At 56.0% G+C, this 19,057-nt stretch overlaps 1 protein-coding gene across 1 annotated transcript in view; it reads left to right on the top strand.

Annotated features, from left to right (window-relative positions):
* Window positions 1-15,175, top strand: part of KIDINS220 (kinase D interacting substrate 220) — a 50,710-nt gene extending 35,535 nt beyond the window's left edge. The window contains exons 25-32 of the mRNA XM_023747162.1: window positions 354-410; window positions 3,479-3,514; window positions 4,916-4,948; window positions 8,337-8,465; window positions 9,763-9,861; window positions 10,752-10,985; window positions 12,442-14,461; window positions 14,515-15,175. Coding sequence (XP_023602930.1) covers window positions 354-410; window positions 3,479-3,514; window positions 4,916-4,948; window positions 8,337-8,465; window positions 9,763-9,861; window positions 10,752-10,985; window positions 12,442-13,692 — 1,839 coding nt within the window. The 3' untranslated portion in view covers window positions 13,693-14,461; window positions 14,515-15,175. The remainder of the gene's footprint in view (window positions 1-353; window positions 411-3,478; window positions 3,515-4,915; window positions 4,949-8,336; window positions 8,466-9,762; window positions 9,862-10,751; window positions 10,986-12,441; window positions 14,462-14,514) is intronic.
* Window positions 15,176-19,057: the final 3,882 nt, after the last annotated feature.

Below are 19,057 nucleotides of genomic sequence, written 5' to 3'. Positions count from 1 at the left end.
TGACATATGGAAAGAACATGGTAAGCTAATGCAGGAATTAAGTAGGATAAGGAAATTATTCAAATGTGGTTACTTTTGAATCTAATCCAAAGCAGTATATTTATGGCTAACGTATTAGGTGTTCCTGATGATAAAGTTTGTTAAATAATTTAAATAATTTAAAAAGGAAGTCCCTGTGAGTATATTGTTATAAACTGGGAGGCAAAAGAGGCAGGACGTGACCTTGTATGTAAACGTGAAATGTCGTCGCTGAAGGAAACATCGGGTCCCCCCGGGTCTCGGTGTTTTGTGGTTTTAACGCCACGTTCGTTCATCTCCCAGTTTGCCCCTCACGCTCTGTTCTGTGTTGCCAGGAGGTTATCAAGGAGGACGCTGCGGAGGGGCTCCCCTCGCCCACCGCCCCCCCGAGGGTAATGCGTGTGTGTGGCGTGGCACCGCCTCGCTCGGCCGCGGCACTAACAGCTCCCGCGTGTGGCAGCAGCTGCTGCTAATGACCGTGCGCGTGGAGTGACTGAGCAGCCGCTGTGCCGTGTCCCCGCTCCCCTGGCCGAGCCAGGAGGGTTAGTGACGGTGGGAGGAAGGGCCTCCGGGGCGGAGCTCCGTTCCCTCTGCTGGCTCTCTTGAGCCTCCATGTGGAGAATATTTTTGAAAATAGTCCACATCCCCCCGAGGCTGCAGAAAGCCACGCCGAGCGAGAGGGCGAAGGCCAGGCGTGTCTTTGTGGCTCACTCCCGCCTGGGTGTCCGCACTGTGGGAGCCTCGTGTACGCGGAGCCCTGCTCTTAACCGGTACTTGTCAGAGCAGCTTCCAGACGCCCACAGAGCTGCTCAGCCTGGGGTACCCGCCCCCCATTACAGAGCTCCAACCAACACAGGCAAACAAACGACTGGAAGTCGCTTTGTGTCTTTATCATTCAAGGCCTCATACTTATAAAAACACGTTTACTGTATGAGCCTTAGACTCTGCCTTCACTTCGATTTATGTACAGGACGGTGTGCCATGTAGAGAAGATCCCGTTAGCCTAAGGCTGCCTGAACGGTCCATAGCGCCGGGCTTACTGGGATCAAGGACCATCCGAGCTCATCCATAGTGTTTCAACTTGAAACATGCATTTGGGGAGACAGTAGCTTTTTACTTTACTTTTGAGTTAACGTTAGTGGGAGAGAGAAAGGGAACCACTTTGGTGTTTTCATTGAGGGGTTGATGATTCTTTTAAAATCATTGACATTTAGCTGAAGCGTCTGCGTGACTTCAGTTACCCAGGAGTGACAGGCACAGGAGCCATCATCTCCACCTGGTGCTGGAGGAGCCTGTGGCTTGTGGTCACTGCACGTTGCAGGAATGGCTGTCAGTTCCGCCAGGGCCTTCAGTGCGAGGACCACGCACGCAGGGCCGTTCTCTGGGCAAAGCCCTCCCCGACCCGATGGAAGTCAGACACTGAGGCCTTCGGCGGCCGTGCAGCCCTGCGGACACAGCTGTCCCGAGCTGACGATGGGCACAGAGGCGGGTCAGTGCCTGCAGGTCCTCAGGGCCGGGGAGGCGGCAGCGAGTGCGCTGAGCTCCGGGGAAGTTCCTGAGCTCGTCCAGCAAGGAGCCCGGGACAGGGCCGGGGAGGCGGCAGCGAGTGCGCTGAGCTCCGGGGAAGTTCCTGAGCTCGTCCAGCAAGGAGCCCGGGACAGGGCCGGGCGTCCCGGCGGCGGGGCCTGTGTGCAGTGGTGCCCGCTGTCTGCTGCTCTCCTCACGTGAAAGGTCCCTTTGTGACCCCTTAGTGAATAACAGATACTCACCGAGCTGCTTTGCTTTTAAGACATTAACAACGACAGTAGCTGTAGAATGTGTTTTGTAGCCTAGTCGCAGTAGACACTCGTTCAAAGCCGACCTGAAAGCAGTGGTGGAAATGGGGCGGGGGGGGGGGGGGGGCAGCCGTCTGCGGACTGTCAGCCGGCACCGCTGAGCCAGTGCAGACGCAGCGGACCTGAGAGGTTTAGCCTCGTGGCCCCGGGGCTTCCGGTCCTGGGGGGACCCTGTGCCTCTGATGGAGCCCCTCTGCTCGCTCAGCTGTCCCTCAAGCGGAGGACTGGGTGACGAGAGCTGCTGGCAGATGCGTCAGGAGCGCCACACAGTTTTTGACAGATTGTCATTACAGACACAGAGCGATGAGTTTAAAACAGGCACCAGGAGAGCAGACGGTCAGGAGCTAGCCAGCCACAGCCTGTGCAGCAGAGGGCCCACGAGGCGACCCGCCACCCGACGAGCTCATGAGCTGACGAGCAGGCCCTCAGGAGGACCGTGGTTCTCAGCCAGGGTCACGGTCGTGGGCGTATCTTGTGAGGCCACCACGGACTTGTCAGGTGAACTGCAGACAGGCCAGCGGTGGGGTGTACGTACAGGCCTCCGTGCTAGCTCCCCCACTTTCATAGGAGAGCAAACATCCGCCGGATCTGACGGCCGGGAAGTAACCCTGGACCAAGACACCCGGGTCGCAGCTGGGAGGGCCCGTTTCTCCCCCCGCGGAAGCAGAGAAGCCCTTTCGGCCTGAGGCCTTCATTAAAAACCAGACTCCAGTTTATAAAACCAGGAAAGCTAGGAGCCTGGCCCCCGGGACCCCCCTTTCCTCTCGAGGGTCCTCGGAACTCGTGCCCACGGCCAGTCCTGCCCCGCGGTCCGAGGACCACCCGGGACTCTGAGGCTCACCCCAGCAGTGCAGGCGGGGAGCGCCCGGGGGAGGGGAGTCCACGCAGCCCGACCCCCATGCCAGCTGCCTTCGCTGCTCCTGCGGCTCTGGGCCTGTCCGCCGTGGTCAGGTCTGTAATGGAACAGGCCCTGCCGGGGAGCACAGGACAGACCATCAGCCTCTCAGATGCTCAGCATCCTCGTCTGGGCCACGCACACCTGCCTCCCGGGCCCCCGTGGCTCTGCCTCCCCCGGGGCTCCTCGGGCACGTGTTGGGGTCTCAGGGCTGCTGTGCGAGGACTGTGGTCGGTTTTACTCAGGTCTCTGCTTTGCGGGCAGCTGGGTCTCCCGGAGCAGCCTTGCCCACGGGAAGGCTGACAGCATTTCTAGACCCTGCCTGTCCTCCTCCTCGCTTCGGCATTGAGTACACTGCGGCCGGGCCCCTGCCAGGCCCTCTCGGGGCAGGGAGCAGCTCTGAGCCGGGGTGGAGGCCGCAGGGAGCGGCTCTCAGGGCCACGAGTCCCTCTGCCAACCTCCGCCAGCTTCCTCGGGGTCACCCCTCCACCTCGTTGAGAGGCATGGGGTAACCGGTCAGCTTGAGGGACAGCACAGTGTGGGCGTGAGGAACTCCGGAGCGGCCAGTGCATCCCTTCGTTCATAAAGGGTCATGAACAGTCCAATCAGTGCCCAGGTGAAAAGGAAAAAGACGGGCCTCAGCCGTAGACGGCTTTGTTTCCACCACTGGCTTAGACCTGGCGACGTGTCGAGCGAATCATGTCCCAATGAAGTTGTCTCTCGTTGCCAGGCGCAGCCTTGGACGGGACAGTCGCAGATGCCGTGGGTAAGGCGGGCGCAGCGCCTCGGCTGACGTGACTGAGATAGTGTCAGGGAGCAGGAGGGTGTCGTAGTGACATGTGGAGATGTTAGAGCGCAGTTAAAGTAAAAATAAAGTCACACTCATGGCAGGTGTTCATTGCTCTGTTTTTAAAATCTTGTCCTTAAAATGCGGCGCTGAGCCCGTCTGTCACTCTGACCTAATTATTGTTTCTCACTGTGCGAGAGGAAGTGACATTTTCCAGCCAGGGGAGCTAACAATAGCTTTCTTCGGTTTGGGTCTTTGTGGTAAACGTACTCCCTCAGCACCGCTTTTGGTAGTTTTTCTAGTCTCCACAGATACACGTAGTCACTTTGTAAAGAGCCTCCTGATCATAAGGTCGATGCTAAGCTAAAAACAAGACGTGAGAGGGAGACTTCGCTGCGCCTGCTGCCATCACCTGGGAGTCAGGGCTGTCAGCTCTGGATTATTGTGACCATCAACCTCATCGGTACAGAAAAATAGCTCATGGCAGTGTGTCTGATTTGAATGAGAGTTTTCAAACCTCCATCATTGCCGTGGCCAGTGTGGCTCAGTGAGTTGAGCATTATCCAGTGCACCAGAGGCCACAGGTTCGTTTCCTGGTCAGGGCACATGCCCAGGCTGTGGGCTCGATCCCCAGTAGGGGGCGTGCAGGAGGCAGCCAGTTGATGTTCCTCTCTCACTGATGTTTCTCTCTCAAATCAATAAAAACATATTTTAAGAAAACAACAACATAGCAAAAACCTCTCCATCACCAGAATAGTCATGCTAATCATAGTTTGCAGGGTTTTCACCCTCTGATGGTGATTGCCTGAGCTGCGAGGCTATTAAGGCCTTTCTTTTTAAATGGTATTTTTTTAGTGCATATATGTGCTTCATGCCTAATGAAACAAAACACAAATTTGAAAAGTATGGTTTTGAACATTAACTATAGTGTAGCTAGAGAATATTTCATTTTATGACGTGATCATGTGAATTCCAAGTATTTAGATCTTGTTAAATTGGTCTGCAATAAATCATTGCATTTTTTAATCAGAATATTTAACAATTAACTTTAAACTTGGAGGTAGTAGGATTATTGACTTTTCATAACAAATTAGATTTACCTGGTTTTTTTGTTGAATGTATGGCCAATGACTTCTTCTTTTCATAGAATATAAATTCTAATGAGAGTGCAATTTAAAAGCTGCCAGGCCGTGTTAATGAAACGGAACTGCGGGTGTGGGTGGGGGTGGGGGTGGGGGCTCCTCGCTGGTGTTGCGTGGAGGAGGGTTGTGAGAGTGATGGGGGGAGGACAGGGTGCTGCCTGTGTTTATTGTATATACTTGTATCCGATGTTTTGCTTTACACTCGTGTCCTTCATTCTGTTTCATTCCTTCCTCGAAGCCGTGTGACTGTGGGTTTAACACGCAGAGACAGGTACCGACACCTTCAGTGAGATCTTCCTTCTCCTTAGCCCGCTAGACGCGACCTGGCGCCTCCCTGCTGGGCTGTGCGCTCGCCCGCCCGGCCGCTCCGCGGGGGCCTCTTACTAACCAGCTGCTCGCAGCCCCTGCACGCACCCCCCCGGCTAAGCCGCTCTCCGCTGCCTCCCACCTTCACCCAGGCTGTGTCGGTGTGGCCCTAACTCTTACACGCTGACGCTCTCGTGCTCATCAAGGCAATTGCAGTCTGTTCTGTTAACATGACTTTGGCCTGGAGAAACCTCAGTTTGTGTGCACCTTGACATTGATACGTAACAGTTTAAACACACTAACATCCTTTGCATTCAGTTTTTCGTGTTAGAAAGTTTTTTAAAAAGAAATTGTGATGTGTGCTGAAATTATCTGTTCTTGACTTATAACAGGCGATTTTCAAGTAAGAACGCATGGTAAACTTTAAGTGTTGCCATTCTGTGTCCCAGTAACCGAGTCAGTTTCTTTTTCTTTTTTTTAAAATACATTTTATTAATTTTTTACAGAGAGAAAGGGAGAAAGATAGAGAGTCAGAAACATCGATGAGAGAGAAACATCGATCAGCTGCCTCCTGCACACCTCCCACTGGGGATGTGCCCGCAACCCAGGTACATGCCCTTGACCGGAATCGAACCTGGGACCTTTCAGTCCGCAGGCTGACGCTCTATCCACTGAGCCAAACCGGTTTCGGCCCGAGTCAGTTTCTTATTATTTACCTGATAAGTCATTGCGTTTGCTTTTTCCTTATCACGTTTGTTCTCTTCCTCCTTCCTTTTATGAGATTCATTGGGCACCAAACTAATGTTATTACCTGTGAGCCTGATAGGAAAGACCTGCAGTGATGCCTCCTCCTCATCGATTCTCGAAGCGCGCTGTACCGTTTCATTCACTGACAGCTTGCCTCGCTCCCGATAACGCTCGGCTGACACATAACTGCGTCAGACTAGAGCTTTGAGGGAGTTACAGGGCAACTAATTTTCACCAAAGAAGCAAAAAACACACTAGAGAAAGGAAAGTCTCTAACGCTGCAGTGAACAGAGGGGCACATAGAACTTTAAAAATCAGTGTATTCAGCTGTTTCAGGTAGATGCCCAGAGGGGGTGCTGGGTCAGGTGGCAGCTCTGCTCTTACTTCTTTGAGGAGCCTCCGTGCTGTTCCCCCTCCCATCCCCCACCCCCCGCAGTGGGAGGGTCCTTTGCTCCTCGTCCTCCCAGCACCTTCCTCTTCTCCCTTACTGCCAGCAGCGTTCTAACACGTGGCGGGGTCTCTGCTTTCCTGTGCGTTTCCCTCATGACTAGTGGTGTCCGGGTGTTTTCATGTGTCCGCTGGCCATCTGTGTGTCTTCCTTGGAGAAGTATCTATTTAGTCCTTGGCCAGTGGCCGGATTTCACGGTTGTCACTGAGTTGTCTGAGCTCTTGATGTAGTTTGGGCATTAGCCCTTATTGGACTTGTTGTTTGTGAATATCTCCTACCCTTGGTGGGTTGGCTTTTTGTTTTGTTGATGTTTTTTGTTTTTTGCTGTGCGGATGCTTTTTAGTTTGAACTAGTCCCATTCATTTATTTCCTTTTACTTCCCTTGCCTCTGGGGTCAAGTTCACAAAAGCCTCTCTCAGACCAAGGTCCATAGGTTTAGTGCCTATGTTTTTTCTATGTGTTTTATTGTTTCAGGTCTTATAGTTTAGTCTTTGATCCATTTTGTGGATCTTGAGAGTATCATGCGAAGTGAAATGTGTTAGATGGAAAAAGACAAGAACCTATGGTTTTACTCACGCGGATGTCAAACAAGCAACAAATACAAACAACACAAGCAGCGAGCAGACACAGAGAGAAGGGTGGTCACCAGAGGGGAGGGCTGGGGAAGACAGAGAGGCAGGGGTCCAGGGCCTGTGGCGAGGGGCCCGGGCTGCGGGCCGAGCACGCGGAGAGTAGACGATGTCTTACTATCAAGTTACGCACCTGGGCTTCTATGCTGCTGCTCACCAATGGAACCGCAGCAGGCGATGAGCTTACCGAGGCGTTCAGTCCCCTCGGAGGTGGGCGTCACCCTGAGCCGGCTGTGTGCCTCCGGCTGAGGGCTGTCTGGAGAAGTGAAGACCGAATGACCCAAACAGTAGTGTTTTGCTGTTAGTATTTTTGAAGCAGTTGAACCTCAGGCTATATACTGTGTGGCATATTTTCAATGTAAACTTAATAAACTCTGAATAGATGTGCTTGGTGCAGTGTATTCCAGGTCATCCGTATCCAAACGTTTACGGGCCTGCCTCCTGCCTGTCACCGTGCGGAGACGCCCTGGCTCGCAGTCACTCCCCACTCCGCGCCACGTGGTCTCGTCCCCTAGCTGCACAGGGAACAGCGAGGTGCTGTGTGTGCAGCTTTATTCGTCAGTTCGTAACAGAATAAGGTTGTGCTCTGAGGTTACAGGTAGTGCCTCACACTGGCTGGACACTGGCAGGCGGAGTGGGCTGTGCACATCTGCTTCTGTCCTGGCCGTGATGGAGGAGGCAGAGGAAGTGTCAGCTTCTCTCTTCCGAGGAGAGGCCGTGTCATCATTGTAAGAGGAGGCCGAAGGCTAAGCAGGACAGGTCATTTGGAACATTAACCCCCATGCTGGTGGGTTTGTCTTCTCTTTGTGGTGCTTACCGTTTCTTTAAACGCTTCAGAACTAGAGCAGGGAAGGTCGAAGTTGTAAGACCCGATATGCTGGGGTTCTGGTCCCATCTACCACGAGCTAGCTGTTCATCCCGTGACTCCGGGCCTCAGCGCCCATGCCTGTAACACGGAGGCTCCTGTGTAGTCGACCCCAGGCAGATCCTCTGTAGTCTGTCGCACATTCAGAAAATGTTCTAAGTAATTGCAGAATGACTGTTATTTTGACTTTTCTTTGAAAGGAGACCAGGTTTTAATGGGTTGTGTCTACTTTCACGTGTGTAAAGAGGAACCTGCCTTATAGCTACCTGGTATCGAACAGCTTCTTAGGGGAAGTCTAGACCCCGGGGACGGCCAGGATCTGAAACTGCTGAGCTCGTCTGTGAGACGGGGAGGCCCTGGCTGCCTCTGAAACCACCCCCGGGCTTCCCTGGGTTGTATCTGGGCTCAGTCACTGCCCCCGAGTTCCCTTAGCGCCCGCCTTCTGCAGGGCGGGCCTGGGCTGGTTCGCAGGACGCTCCCCTTAGGGTGTGAGCAGGCGTGTCTGCGCTGTAAACGCTGCTCGTGGGGAAGGGCGGCCGCGGGTCCTGCCCACAGCCACACGCCTCCCAGCTCGTCCTGCCTTGAAAACACTTGACTTCATCGGGTGCTTCACAGTGTAGCCTCATGGGCCTTCCGTTCACACGTGTTCTCCGCGCTGTTCCAGGGGCCGGGCCCCGCCCCCGGCGCAGGGTCGCTGAGCGCCATGACCGTGGACGCCGTGTGCGAGCGGCTGAAGCAGATCGAGGGGCTGGAGCCGAGCATGCTGCCGCAGTACTGCGCCACCATCCGCAAGGTGAGGCCCCTGCCCGCCCGGGGGTGGGGGGCACGGACCTGGCGGGAGCTGCATGGCAGGGTCGCTTTCAATGGCCGATCAGGGGCGAAAGGGTCGCGTTTGGCTGCACAGTAGCTCCTGCTTCTCATGCAGCCCGGAACCTGGGAGGCCTGTGATGCCACCTGTCCCTTCTGCATGTTTATTTGTGACTTAACAGATGAGAAAGGCAGCCATGCTCTCAGTTCCCCCGAATTCGCATTTTCCACGTCCTGCGGGACTTGGGGTCCTGTCCCGTTGGACAGAGCTCCCGGGTCTGGGTGTGCCAGGCCGGCACAGGAGGAGGCTCCTCTCCCCGCAGCTTGTCCGTGCACTGCGGTTCCCGGGGCTCCGTCCGCAGCCGCTGCGGAGGCATTTCCACTGCAAGAAGCAGTCAGAGGCCCAGCCAGCCTCAGGTGTGCGGCTCAGGAGCCCGTCCTGCAGGGACTGAGCAACGCGGTGCCGCTGCCCCCCCTCCGCCCAGCGAAGGGCCAGCCTGTGTGCCGGTCGCAGCTGGTCCGGGCTGTGGCAGCGGCGGCAGGCCCGGCCAGGGCCCGGCTGGTGTCCTCTCAGCGCGGGGCAGCTCGGGACCCGAGTGCTGACATGCTCCCCCGGGCGGGCTTTCTCCCCGCTCAGCGCGTACCCGCAGGCCTGGCTCTCGAAGCCCCCCGGCAGCTGCTGGTCCCTGCCCCAACTGCCGTCCTCCCGAGGCGGGGCCCCGGCCCCAGCCCCAGCCCCAGCCCCAGCCCCCATGCACCTTCCCTGCCGGGTCCACTTGGAGACCGGGCAGCGTCAGTTCCAGATGCGGGCCTCCCGCCAATTCCGCCCGTGGGTCAGGGCTGCGGGACGTCAGACCTGCCTGTGACGGGACGGTCCATCCTTTCGCACGTGGGGCGGCTGGAGCTGTGTCTGAGCCGCCTGCTGTGGCTGAGAAAGGTGTGAGGGGGCCTCGCGGCTCTTTCTTCGCACAGAGCTCGGGCGGCACTGACCGGCCGTGTCCCTCCTGCAGCTGCTGTGCACGCTGGGATGTGACAGGGTTGGAGGAGAGACAAGCTTTGCGGCTGCTCCTGGCGGGAGGTGGTGTGGACAGAGCTGGGGGGCCGGCCCCTGGCCTGTCCCCAAAGAGGGGGTTTCCCTTGAGAGTGAGGACGCGCGGCCGTGGTGTTCGGCCGCCCGCTCCCTGCAGTCAGGTGGCCACGCCTCCCGGTCCCCGGGCCTGTCTGTGCTGGTGTGAGTGCACTTCCCCCCCAGTGACCCCTCTTCCCTCCGTCCTTGTCCTCAGGCCAACATCAACGGGCGCGTGCTGGCGCAGTGCAACATGGACGAGCTGAAGAAGGAGATGAACATGAACTTCGGAGACTGGCATCTCTTTAGAAGCACAGTAAGATACTGGGTATTCACCGCACGGCGTCAAGCCAGTGCCGGGGAGTGTGGTCTCGACTAGACGATACATCTGCGGCTTCTGAAAAAGCAGGAAAATGCGTTTGGCCCGTCGGCCGCCTGTGTGCTCCCTGAGGCAGACACAGCGCGGTGGCGTGGCCTCTGGCCTTTCCCGGGAACCTGGGAGGGGCCCCTCCTGCTCCCGCTTCCCCTTGGCCTGCCTCTGGTCAGGCCTGAAGCCTCAGGCCGTGGTCTCGGGTCTGTCCTGGTCAGGCCTGTGGCCCCTCACAGCGAGAGTCCTTATGTCTCTTCAGTGTCTGATCGCCCTCGGCCATTCGCTCCTCACTCCCAGCGTCCCCCGGGCCGCCTGCCCCGCCTGCCTCGGCCAGGACCCCGTGCAGCAGGCTCAGCAGAGCCCCCGGCCTTGCTGCTCCCTCAGCCGTTTCCCACCCGCTGGCCCCCCTGCTCCTGAGGCTCGACTGGGCCCCACGCTCCCTGGGGTCCGGCTCCCCCGTCCCGCCCCTGCAGTGGTTCCTGATCACAACTGCTTTCTCCGGGAGCAGCGCCCAGCCCGGCTCCCGCACGCCCCAGCTGCCTTTTGTTTGGCTCTTCAGTGAACCGGAAACTAAACTAGTCACATCACATACATAGGACCCTGACCTTCCCTCCTCTCAGTGTTCAAGTGAAGGGTGAGCGGGTACGGACACGCTCCCTGGAAATCCACTTACTGGCAGGACGTGTGCTTCTCGTTTCCAGTAGAATAACTTTGTTTTATTTTTAAAATAATTTCTGATGCTTCTAACCTGTGACTTGTCAGTGCGGACGTGAGTGATACTTTCCCTGTGAAGGTCTGGACGTGGACTGTGGCTCTAAGTGGCCCTCTCCTTGCAGGTGCTGGACATGAGGAGCGCGGAGCACCAGGTGGCCGCCGAGGACCTCCGCCTCCTCAACGAGAGCAACAGCGGCCCCGCCCCCCAGGGGGAGGCGGCGCGGAGGCCCCCCCACGAGCTGCCGCACACCGAGCTCTCGGGCCAGGCCCCCTACACCCTCAACTTCAGCTTCGAGGAGCTGAACACGCTGGGCCTGGACGAGGGCGCCCCGCGGCCCAGCAACCTGAGCTGGCAGGTAGGGTCACTGTTCTTCACGTGACCGAGGGGGCGGGAGGGAGGGCCATGTCAGCTCATCGGCTCTGCGGGGGCATGAGGTCGTCACTCGGAAGCCACTCGCGACCCCAGGGAGGAGCGCAGGGAAAGCTCGGGGGCTGGGACCGGTGAGAGCCGCGCAGACAGGAAACTGGGCTGGTGAGGGCGCCGGACTGGCTGCTGGGGTTCCGGGTCAGAGAGCTCAGGCTCCACCTGCGTCCTTGATTCTTCACGTCTCTCCTCTTCTCCGTCTGTTCTTTCTGCTCCTCGTTTACTAGCGTCTCTGGGATCAACAGCAAGTCTAACCCTAACACTTACGTTGGAGCCCTGGCCCGTGTGGCTCAGCTGGTTGGGCGCCGTCCTGTGGACCGAGAGGTCGTGGGTTCAGTCCCCGGTCGGGCACATGCCCGGGTTGTGGCCTCGGTCCCCAGTGGGGGGCGCGCAGGAGGCAGCCGATCCATGATTCTCCCTCATCACTGCTGTTTCTCTCTCTCCCTCTCCCTTTCTCTCTCTGAAATCATTGAAAGCATGTTCTTGGGTGAGGATTTAAAAAAATAGAATAGACAAATAAATAAACCTTCACACTGGGAGCCGATCTTCTAAAAATATTTTATTTCTCTGTTTACAAGACCTGCCTGTTGGCTCATGGCTCCCCCTCCTGCCGTGGTGGCTCCGTGTTTATCTCCTCTCCCGCCTCCAAGCTCTAGGCCCTTTAACGGCTTTGTTCTTTTTCTTTTCTTTTCTTTTTTGCGTTTTGAGTATATTTTCTTACTCTGAATTGAAATTTGACAGAAGCATTATATCTTACAAGTTGAGAAAGGTGTTTTGTTTTTTTAAACATACATTGAAGATATGAGTATTTTGTTTTTGAGATATATCTTTAATCTTTCTCTTTTCAAAGGGGAATTTTTACATTTTATCAATGAAGTTGGCTTTTTCAAAAGAAAAGTTAAAAATTTCAAGTTTTGAAAACAAGTGTTAAGATTATTTGTTAACACAACCTTTAATTTATACTTTAAAATATTAAACTAATTTTATTAAAATTTATATAAAGTTTTCTATTAACAGGAAAATTATCCATAGTTCACAGCTTTTGTTAAACTATCATGCAGAATTCTTTTTAAAAGTGAGCACTTTAAAAATTCTTAGTGTACACATGTATTTCCTAAGCTGGTGTTTATTATGCCCCTCCCTTTTTTAAAGGTGGAGAGTTTTGTGGTTTTTAAAATATATATTTTTTTATTAATTTCAGAGAGGAAGGGGGAGGGAGAGAGAGAATCATGGATCAGCTGCCTCCTGCTCGCCCCATGTGTCCCGACTGGGAATCGAACCCTGACCTCCTGGTTCATAGGTCGCCGCTCAACCCCTGAGTCACGCCTGGGCTGCCCCGCCCCCGTTTTGCTTACCTGAATCCTTAGTTATTGTCTCTGTCTTCACAGTCGCAGACGCGCAGAACCCCCAGTCTCTCGAGCCTCAACTCCCAGGACTCCAGCATTGAGATCTCCAAGCTGACGGACAAGGTGCAGGCCGAGTACCGAGACGCCTATAGGGAGTACATTGCGCAGATGTCGCAGTTAGAAGGGGGGCCGGGCTCCACGGCCGTCAGTGGCAGGTCCTCCCCCCACAGCACATGCTACCTGGGGCCCAGCTCCTCGGGGGGCTCCATCCACTCCGCCCTGGAGCCGGAGAAGAACAAGGACGGCGACCCGAAGCCGGAGGATGGGAGGAAGCCGTTCCTGCTGAAGAGGGCCGACGTGCTCGATTACTCCTCGTCCGGGGTCTCCACCAACGACGCCTCCCCCCTGGACCCCATCACCGAAGAGGACGAGAAGTCCGACCAGTCCGCCAGCAAGCTCCTCCCGGGCAGGAAGTCCTCAGAGAGGCCCAGCCTCTTCCCGACGGACCTGAAGCTCAAGGGCGGGGGCCTGCGCTACCAGAAGCTGCCCAGCGACGAGGACGAGTCTGGCCCGGAAGAGTCCGACCACACGCCCCTGCTCCGTGACGACAAGGACAGGAAGGCCGAGGCCCGGGCGGAGAGGGCGCCCCGGTCCCCGGAGCGCAGCGCCGAGCCCATCCGCACCTTCATCAAGGCCAAGGAGTACCTGTCGGACGCCCTGCTCGACAAGAAGGACTCGTCCGACTCGGGCGTGCGCTCCAGCGAGAGCTCCCCCAACCACTCGCTGCACAACGAGGCGGGCGACGCCCGGCTGGAGAAGGCCAACCTCATCGAGCTGGAGGAGGACGGCCCGGGCCGGCGGGGGCTGCCGCGCAGCCTGAGCGGCCTGCCGGACCCCGGCCTCGCCCGCATGTCCATCTGCTCCGAGGACAAGCAGAGCCCGTCCGAGTGCAGCCTGATGGCCAGCAGCCCCGAGGAGGGCTGGCCCGCCTGCCCGAAGGCCTTCAACCTCAACCGCACGCCCAGCACCGTGACCCTCAACAACAACAGCGCCCCGGCCGGCCGGGCCAACCAGAGCCTGGACGAGAGGGAGGGGCCCCGGGACACGGCCCCGGTCCTCCTGCGGCCCAGCCCCAGCTCCACGGCCCTGCAGAACGAAAACCTGAGGAGCCTGGCGCCCAAGCGGGGCCCGCGGGCGAGCTACGCGCGGCTCTCCAAGGAGTCCTCCGAGCTCCTGGCCGTGGCCGCTGCGGACAGCACCGGCTTCGGGGAGGAGAGGGAAAGCATCCTTTAGGGGGTCCCCCGCAGGATGGCGCCACGAGGCGTGACAGCTGACCGGGTTGTAGGGCGAGGGCTCCCTCCCATTCGCATCCGTGACGCGAGGCCGTGGGGGAAGGACACACTCCGCACCACAGGAGGGGCCGCTGCCGGTCAGTCTGCCTCGTGGCCTTAGTAATAGAAGCTTTCAGACTCACTGTTGTTACAACTTCCATTGGCACAAACCCCATAAAAATGTTTGAGACGATCTGAGTATAAAGATGGGTCGGGTATCTTACCTGCATGCAAAGGCTGTCATTTGTCAGAGAAAATAGCCCCTCGGGCCGCTGCCGTAGAACATCCGCTCCCAGGTATTGGAGGGGAGCTCGCTGTCAGATGAACCCGAGCCCAGTTCGCTTTTAGGGGAAAAGATAAGGATTGACGGGCACGGAGGAGCCCAGAGACTGAGGGCAGATGGAGAACTCGCGCAGCGACACCACCTGAGTAGTCAGGCTGCTTATCAAAGTTTTTAACTTTATGTGGAAAATACATGATAAAAGGACTTCAGAACTGATAACAAAGTGGGTCCAGAGCCCCAAAGTCGCCTCAGGAGCTGCGGTGTGGCCTGGAGGGCGGGGCGTGACCTCCGCCGACCTGGACGCTCTTCTCCAGTCTCAGACCGGCTTCCAGCACGGCCACCGGCCCGGGACCCTCCAGCCTGCCCTGTAGCGTTAAATCGTGAGCCCAGGTCCCTCTGTGCCCGGGACCCTCCTGTCTGCCCTGTAGCGTTAAATCGTGAGCCCAGAGTCCCTCCGCCCCTAGCAGTGAGGAGGAACCTGACTTCTCGGGGGAATGGGAGCTCCCTCCGCCCCTAGCAGTGAGGAGGAACCTGACTTCTCGGGGGATGGGAGCTCAGCAGTGCTCAGGGCTGAGAGGAGGAGGAGGTGGTGCGTCAGGGCAGTGACGTTTAGGCAGAACTCAGCCTGGCCTCCCGTTCCAGGGCAGAGCTGAGAAACTTCATCTTCTAAATCCGCATGTTAATGCTGGGGGATCCTAAGAAGGAAGAATGTTTTAAAAAGTTGAACAACATACAAAGCAAGGGTGACAAGAGGGCGAAGCTGGTGAGGCTGTGGCCGGGCACGGCCGTGGGCATTGGAGGTTCCATGGCGGGAGGCCCCACCCAACCCCCCCCCACCCCCCCACCCCCCGCCAGCGCGGGGGTTTCTCACTCACGTAGATGAATTCTTGCAGGTCGCTGGTTGCGAGAAGGTAGATGTGATTGTAGGTGTGTGATTACCTAGATCTAGTGTCACATTGTGATGGTTTCACTTCACGACCTTCGTTCATGTGCCGAATAAATTCTTAGCTTGACCAGTCATTGTGCGACTAGTTGCTGTTTGGGGTCTCACCTCCCGAGGCTCAAGTGTCTAACTTTTTCTCGTTGGGGTTATGCTGCTTGTGATGCTCCCACTGTGGTATTCAGTGCACGAAAAACTAGAAAAATAAAGAATCACATGCTAGTCTGGCTCCGAGTGTTTATTCACTGCGGGGGTAACGGGCTCGTTTTGTGTTGTTTTTTCATGTGTCTGGAGTCTGTTAGGGGCGTCCAGGCTCAGGGTGCAGCCAGGCGCCGGCAGCTCTGAGCCGCCCACAGTCCCCGGGAGAGCGCGGCTCTCGGTCCGTCCAGTGCACTCGGAGCTCTCAGCAGCGGTGCCGGCGGCAGCTCTGAGCCATGCACGTCTGTTGCTGCAAGAAGTAGGTTGTCCAGATCCTGGGGGCTATCGATTATTCGATGAACGATCTGGAGAAGTTTGCTTCTCCATCTCTTACAGAAATCAACAAACCAGAGCCACACCATCATCCCATGGAATCTGCGAGTCGGGGTGTGTGTGTGTGTGTGTGTGTGTGTGTGTATTTATAATGTGTAGCTCGGCCTGGTTCTCACATGTATGTTTATACTGTGTAGCTCGGCCTGGTTCTCACACGTGCAGAGCTGTGTTCGGCCGGTGGAACATGCTAGGAAAGAACACCGGTGCCCTGATCTCGTAGCCCTGCGTCCCGCAGCGTCAGTCTTACATGTTTGATAAACCGCTTGACCTTCGCTGGAAGCCAGATGGCCTGTTCACGTGGTACCAGTTGAGCCAGGCCCTTCCCCGGGGCGTGTGGGCGGCGCCCGGAGGGACCAGGAGGGACCGAATCTGCAGTGGCTCCTGCCCGGCGCCTTCCCGGAGCTGCGCGTCTCCGTCACGAGGGGAACGTGTGTGTGTGGTGTGTGTTACCTGAGCATGTGGTGGTGAGAGTAATGGAATTGCCCGGCCTGATACGTTCAGAACCTTGTTTGCTAGTCCTCACCTCACTAGAACATGGGCCGCTCTTTAGACTGCATGGTACAGCGCTGCAGTCAAATCTGTTTTAATCGTCTTTTTCTTGCAAACACTAACCATTAGAAAATAGTTTTTGAATGAAATTATTTTTTTCTTTTGGCTAAAAGGCTAAATTTAAATAGTTTTAAGACCACATAATTGCTGGTAATACCAGGCATTCTCAGCCTATTTAGAAGTTTCCCGGAGGTGAAAACCCCCGAATTCCTGGGTAACTGACTAAATCTATGTCACTACCAGGAACAGCCAGGACTAGGGGGCGCTGTTCCGTCACCGCAGGGATCCGTGGCTTTGAGGGAATAAGCCCGGAACTGGGACCGTGCAATCAGATCCACTCCTGGCAAAGGCTCGGTCCCTCCTGCCCGTCCAGGCTCAGGCTGCGGGCAGCAGGGGAGAGGCCTGTTTGCTCCGGGTGGGGGTGGCTAAATGAAATGGTTGCCTCTTTAATTCCTCAGCCTTGTCAGGAGGGACCATCATCACACAAATGAATGGAAAACTAGAAAGAAATTTCTATGTAACGTGGGCGGCACTGGATGGACTTCTGATGGCTCGTCACTTCCGAAAGGTTGAGAGCCCTTGGCTGAGGCCGATGAACGAGCGGTGGATGTAAATCCTGTGTAACTGAACGCTCTCCTGCCTAGGCACACCCGCCGCCCCTGGGAGACGCCGCTGCGGAGGGTCCGGTGTGAGCGCAGGTAGGCGGGCATCCCCTCACAGCACGCGGAAGCCGGCGTTGGAAACAGCTGTCGCCACGAGAGAATTTACATTCACGCCAGAAACATCTAGAGCAGCGGTTCTCAACCGGTGGGTCGCGACCCCTTTGGCGGTCGAACGACCCTTTGGCGGTCGAACGACCCTTACACAGGGGTCACCTAAGACCATCCTGCATATCAGATGTTTACATGACGATTCATAACAGTAGCAACATGACAGTGATGAAGTAGCAACGAAAATAATTTTATGGTTGGGTCACAACATGAGGAACTGTATTTAAAGGGCCGGAAGGTTGAGAACTGCTGATCTAGAGTAATGGCTAGAAATCGACCCCTGACACCACAAAGCCTAAGTGTGCAGGGAGCATTACTAGCGAAGCCCAGTGCTGGTTAACTCAGCTCCGCTCTGCTGCCCGGGGCCTGGTTAACTCGGCTCCGCTGCCCGGGGCCTGGGAGGCCAGCAGCCTCATGGCCAGGGCATCCTGTGCTTGGCGCTGGGAGCACAACACTAGCTGAATGGGGCCTGGGTGGCAGCGGATGAGCTCCATCCTGAATTCCCAGTCACTGTGTGGCGTGAAGAGAGGAAAGAATTGACAAGAATAAAGGGTCAGTAGAGAAGGAAGAGCAACTATTTGCAGGCTAATAGGATGATTCTTTAAAAAACCTTTTTTTAAATGTTTTTATTCGTTTCAGAGAGAGGAAGGGAGAGAGAGAAACATCAATGATGAGAGAGAACCACGGATCGGCTGCCTCCTGCACGCCCCACACTGGGGGTCGAGTCTGCAAACTGGTCATGTGCCCTGACCGGGAATCGAACCTCAACCTGGTTCACAGGCCGGTGCTCAACCACTGAGCCACCCGGTCAGGGCTATTAGGACTTAGTTTTTCCTGGATCTTAACAAAGCGTGAGATAATATCAAACACTGATCAGAACGTGAATAAGTGAAATTTTACTTTAAAAAAGAATGTAGAGCTCCATGCTCCACGTTCGAGTGAAGATGTTGTTTGAAATCATTGAGACCCCTTGCTTACTACCATTTTCTAGCTTTAATCGACTTCATGCTCATTTACCTCATTTCCTTTCAAGGCAACAGGCTCTGGATCTCAGCGCCTGCCCGCAGCCTGGCCCTCCGACGGCGGCTGAGCTTCCGACACTGGCTCCTCGCCAGACGCCGGGGAGAAGAGACTGCGCGCCAGTCAGCTGCCTGCTGCCCCACCGGGTTCTTGGTTCTTGGTTGTTAAATTTGAGTTGTTTCTGGTGAAATGTTCCTTTTAGAGAATTTTAGGTAGAAGCCCACACGTAGCGCGAAAAGCATGTCAGTAAGTACCTGACCTGAGAGTCCCTCTCCTAGAGGCGCTGCTGGGGCAAATGTTGAATGAGACGCTGGGGGTTGTCAGAATTTCAGTTCCTGGCTCTGGCATCGCCTAAGCTGTGTTTCTGAGAATGTGCTAGTATAGGCCGCCCGTTGTGATACTTAATGCAAATTAAACTGTTTTTATTTTTAAAGAAACCACTGTCTTTTTGAGTTTTGCTTTCCTTCCTCTCGCTTGTACCTGGGTTCTCTTCACTCTTTCTGTGTCTTTAGTTGTTGTTACGTTGTCCTGCATCCCTCCTGTTTACATGGACCTGCCTGGAGCAGTGCAGCGCAGGAGCGTCTAGGCCGGCCCTGGTGAGGGCCAGCGGGCGCTCGGGCAGCACCTGTCAGGGGCGGGGACGCAGGCACAGTGGCCCACCCCAGGGTCCACCCCAAACCGCACTGACCAGTAGGCTCACCTGGCCCCGCCTCCTCACCCTTGGCCTGTCTGGCCCCTGAAGGCTTTTCTGTTGTGACCTTGGGCATCTTCCTAGACATCACCTGTGTGCAGGCTCCAGAGGGGCCCCCCCCAGCCCCTGGTCCCTGGTGCAGGCGGGCATCGAGGTGCGAGGCTGCAGGACGGCTGGGAACTCTCTGGTTACTTCACATCCTCTGCTTGGCCCCGTTTGGACATGCCCAGCCCATAAAGGATCGTAACTGCAGAATCAAACTAAGATGGTGCAACACCACACGTTCTAGGTGATTGAAATGTTCCAGCCCGGCCGGTGTGGCTCAGCAGGTGAGCCAGGGTTGCTGATCCCCAGCAGGGGGCGTGCAGGAGGCAGGCCATGGATGATGTTCCTCTTTCATTGATGTTTCTATCTCCCGCTCCCTCTCCCTTCCTCTCTCTCTAAAAATCAATAAAAACATTTATTTAAAAAAAAAAAAAAGAGCCCTAGCCAGTTTTGCTCAGTGGATAGAGCATCGGCCTGCAGACTGAAGAGTCCCCGGTT

This window comes from Myotis lucifugus, unplaced genomic scaffold (genome assembly GCF_000147115.1).
Source record: "Myotis lucifugus unplaced genomic scaffold, Myoluc2.0 scaffold_803, whole genome shotgun sequence".
Taxonomy (NCBI): domain Eukaryota; kingdom Metazoa; phylum Chordata; class Mammalia; order Chiroptera; family Vespertilionidae; genus Myotis; species Myotis lucifugus.
The sequence above is the reverse complement of the archived record's forward strand: the minus strand, read 5'-3'. Positions and strand labels throughout refer to the sequence as shown.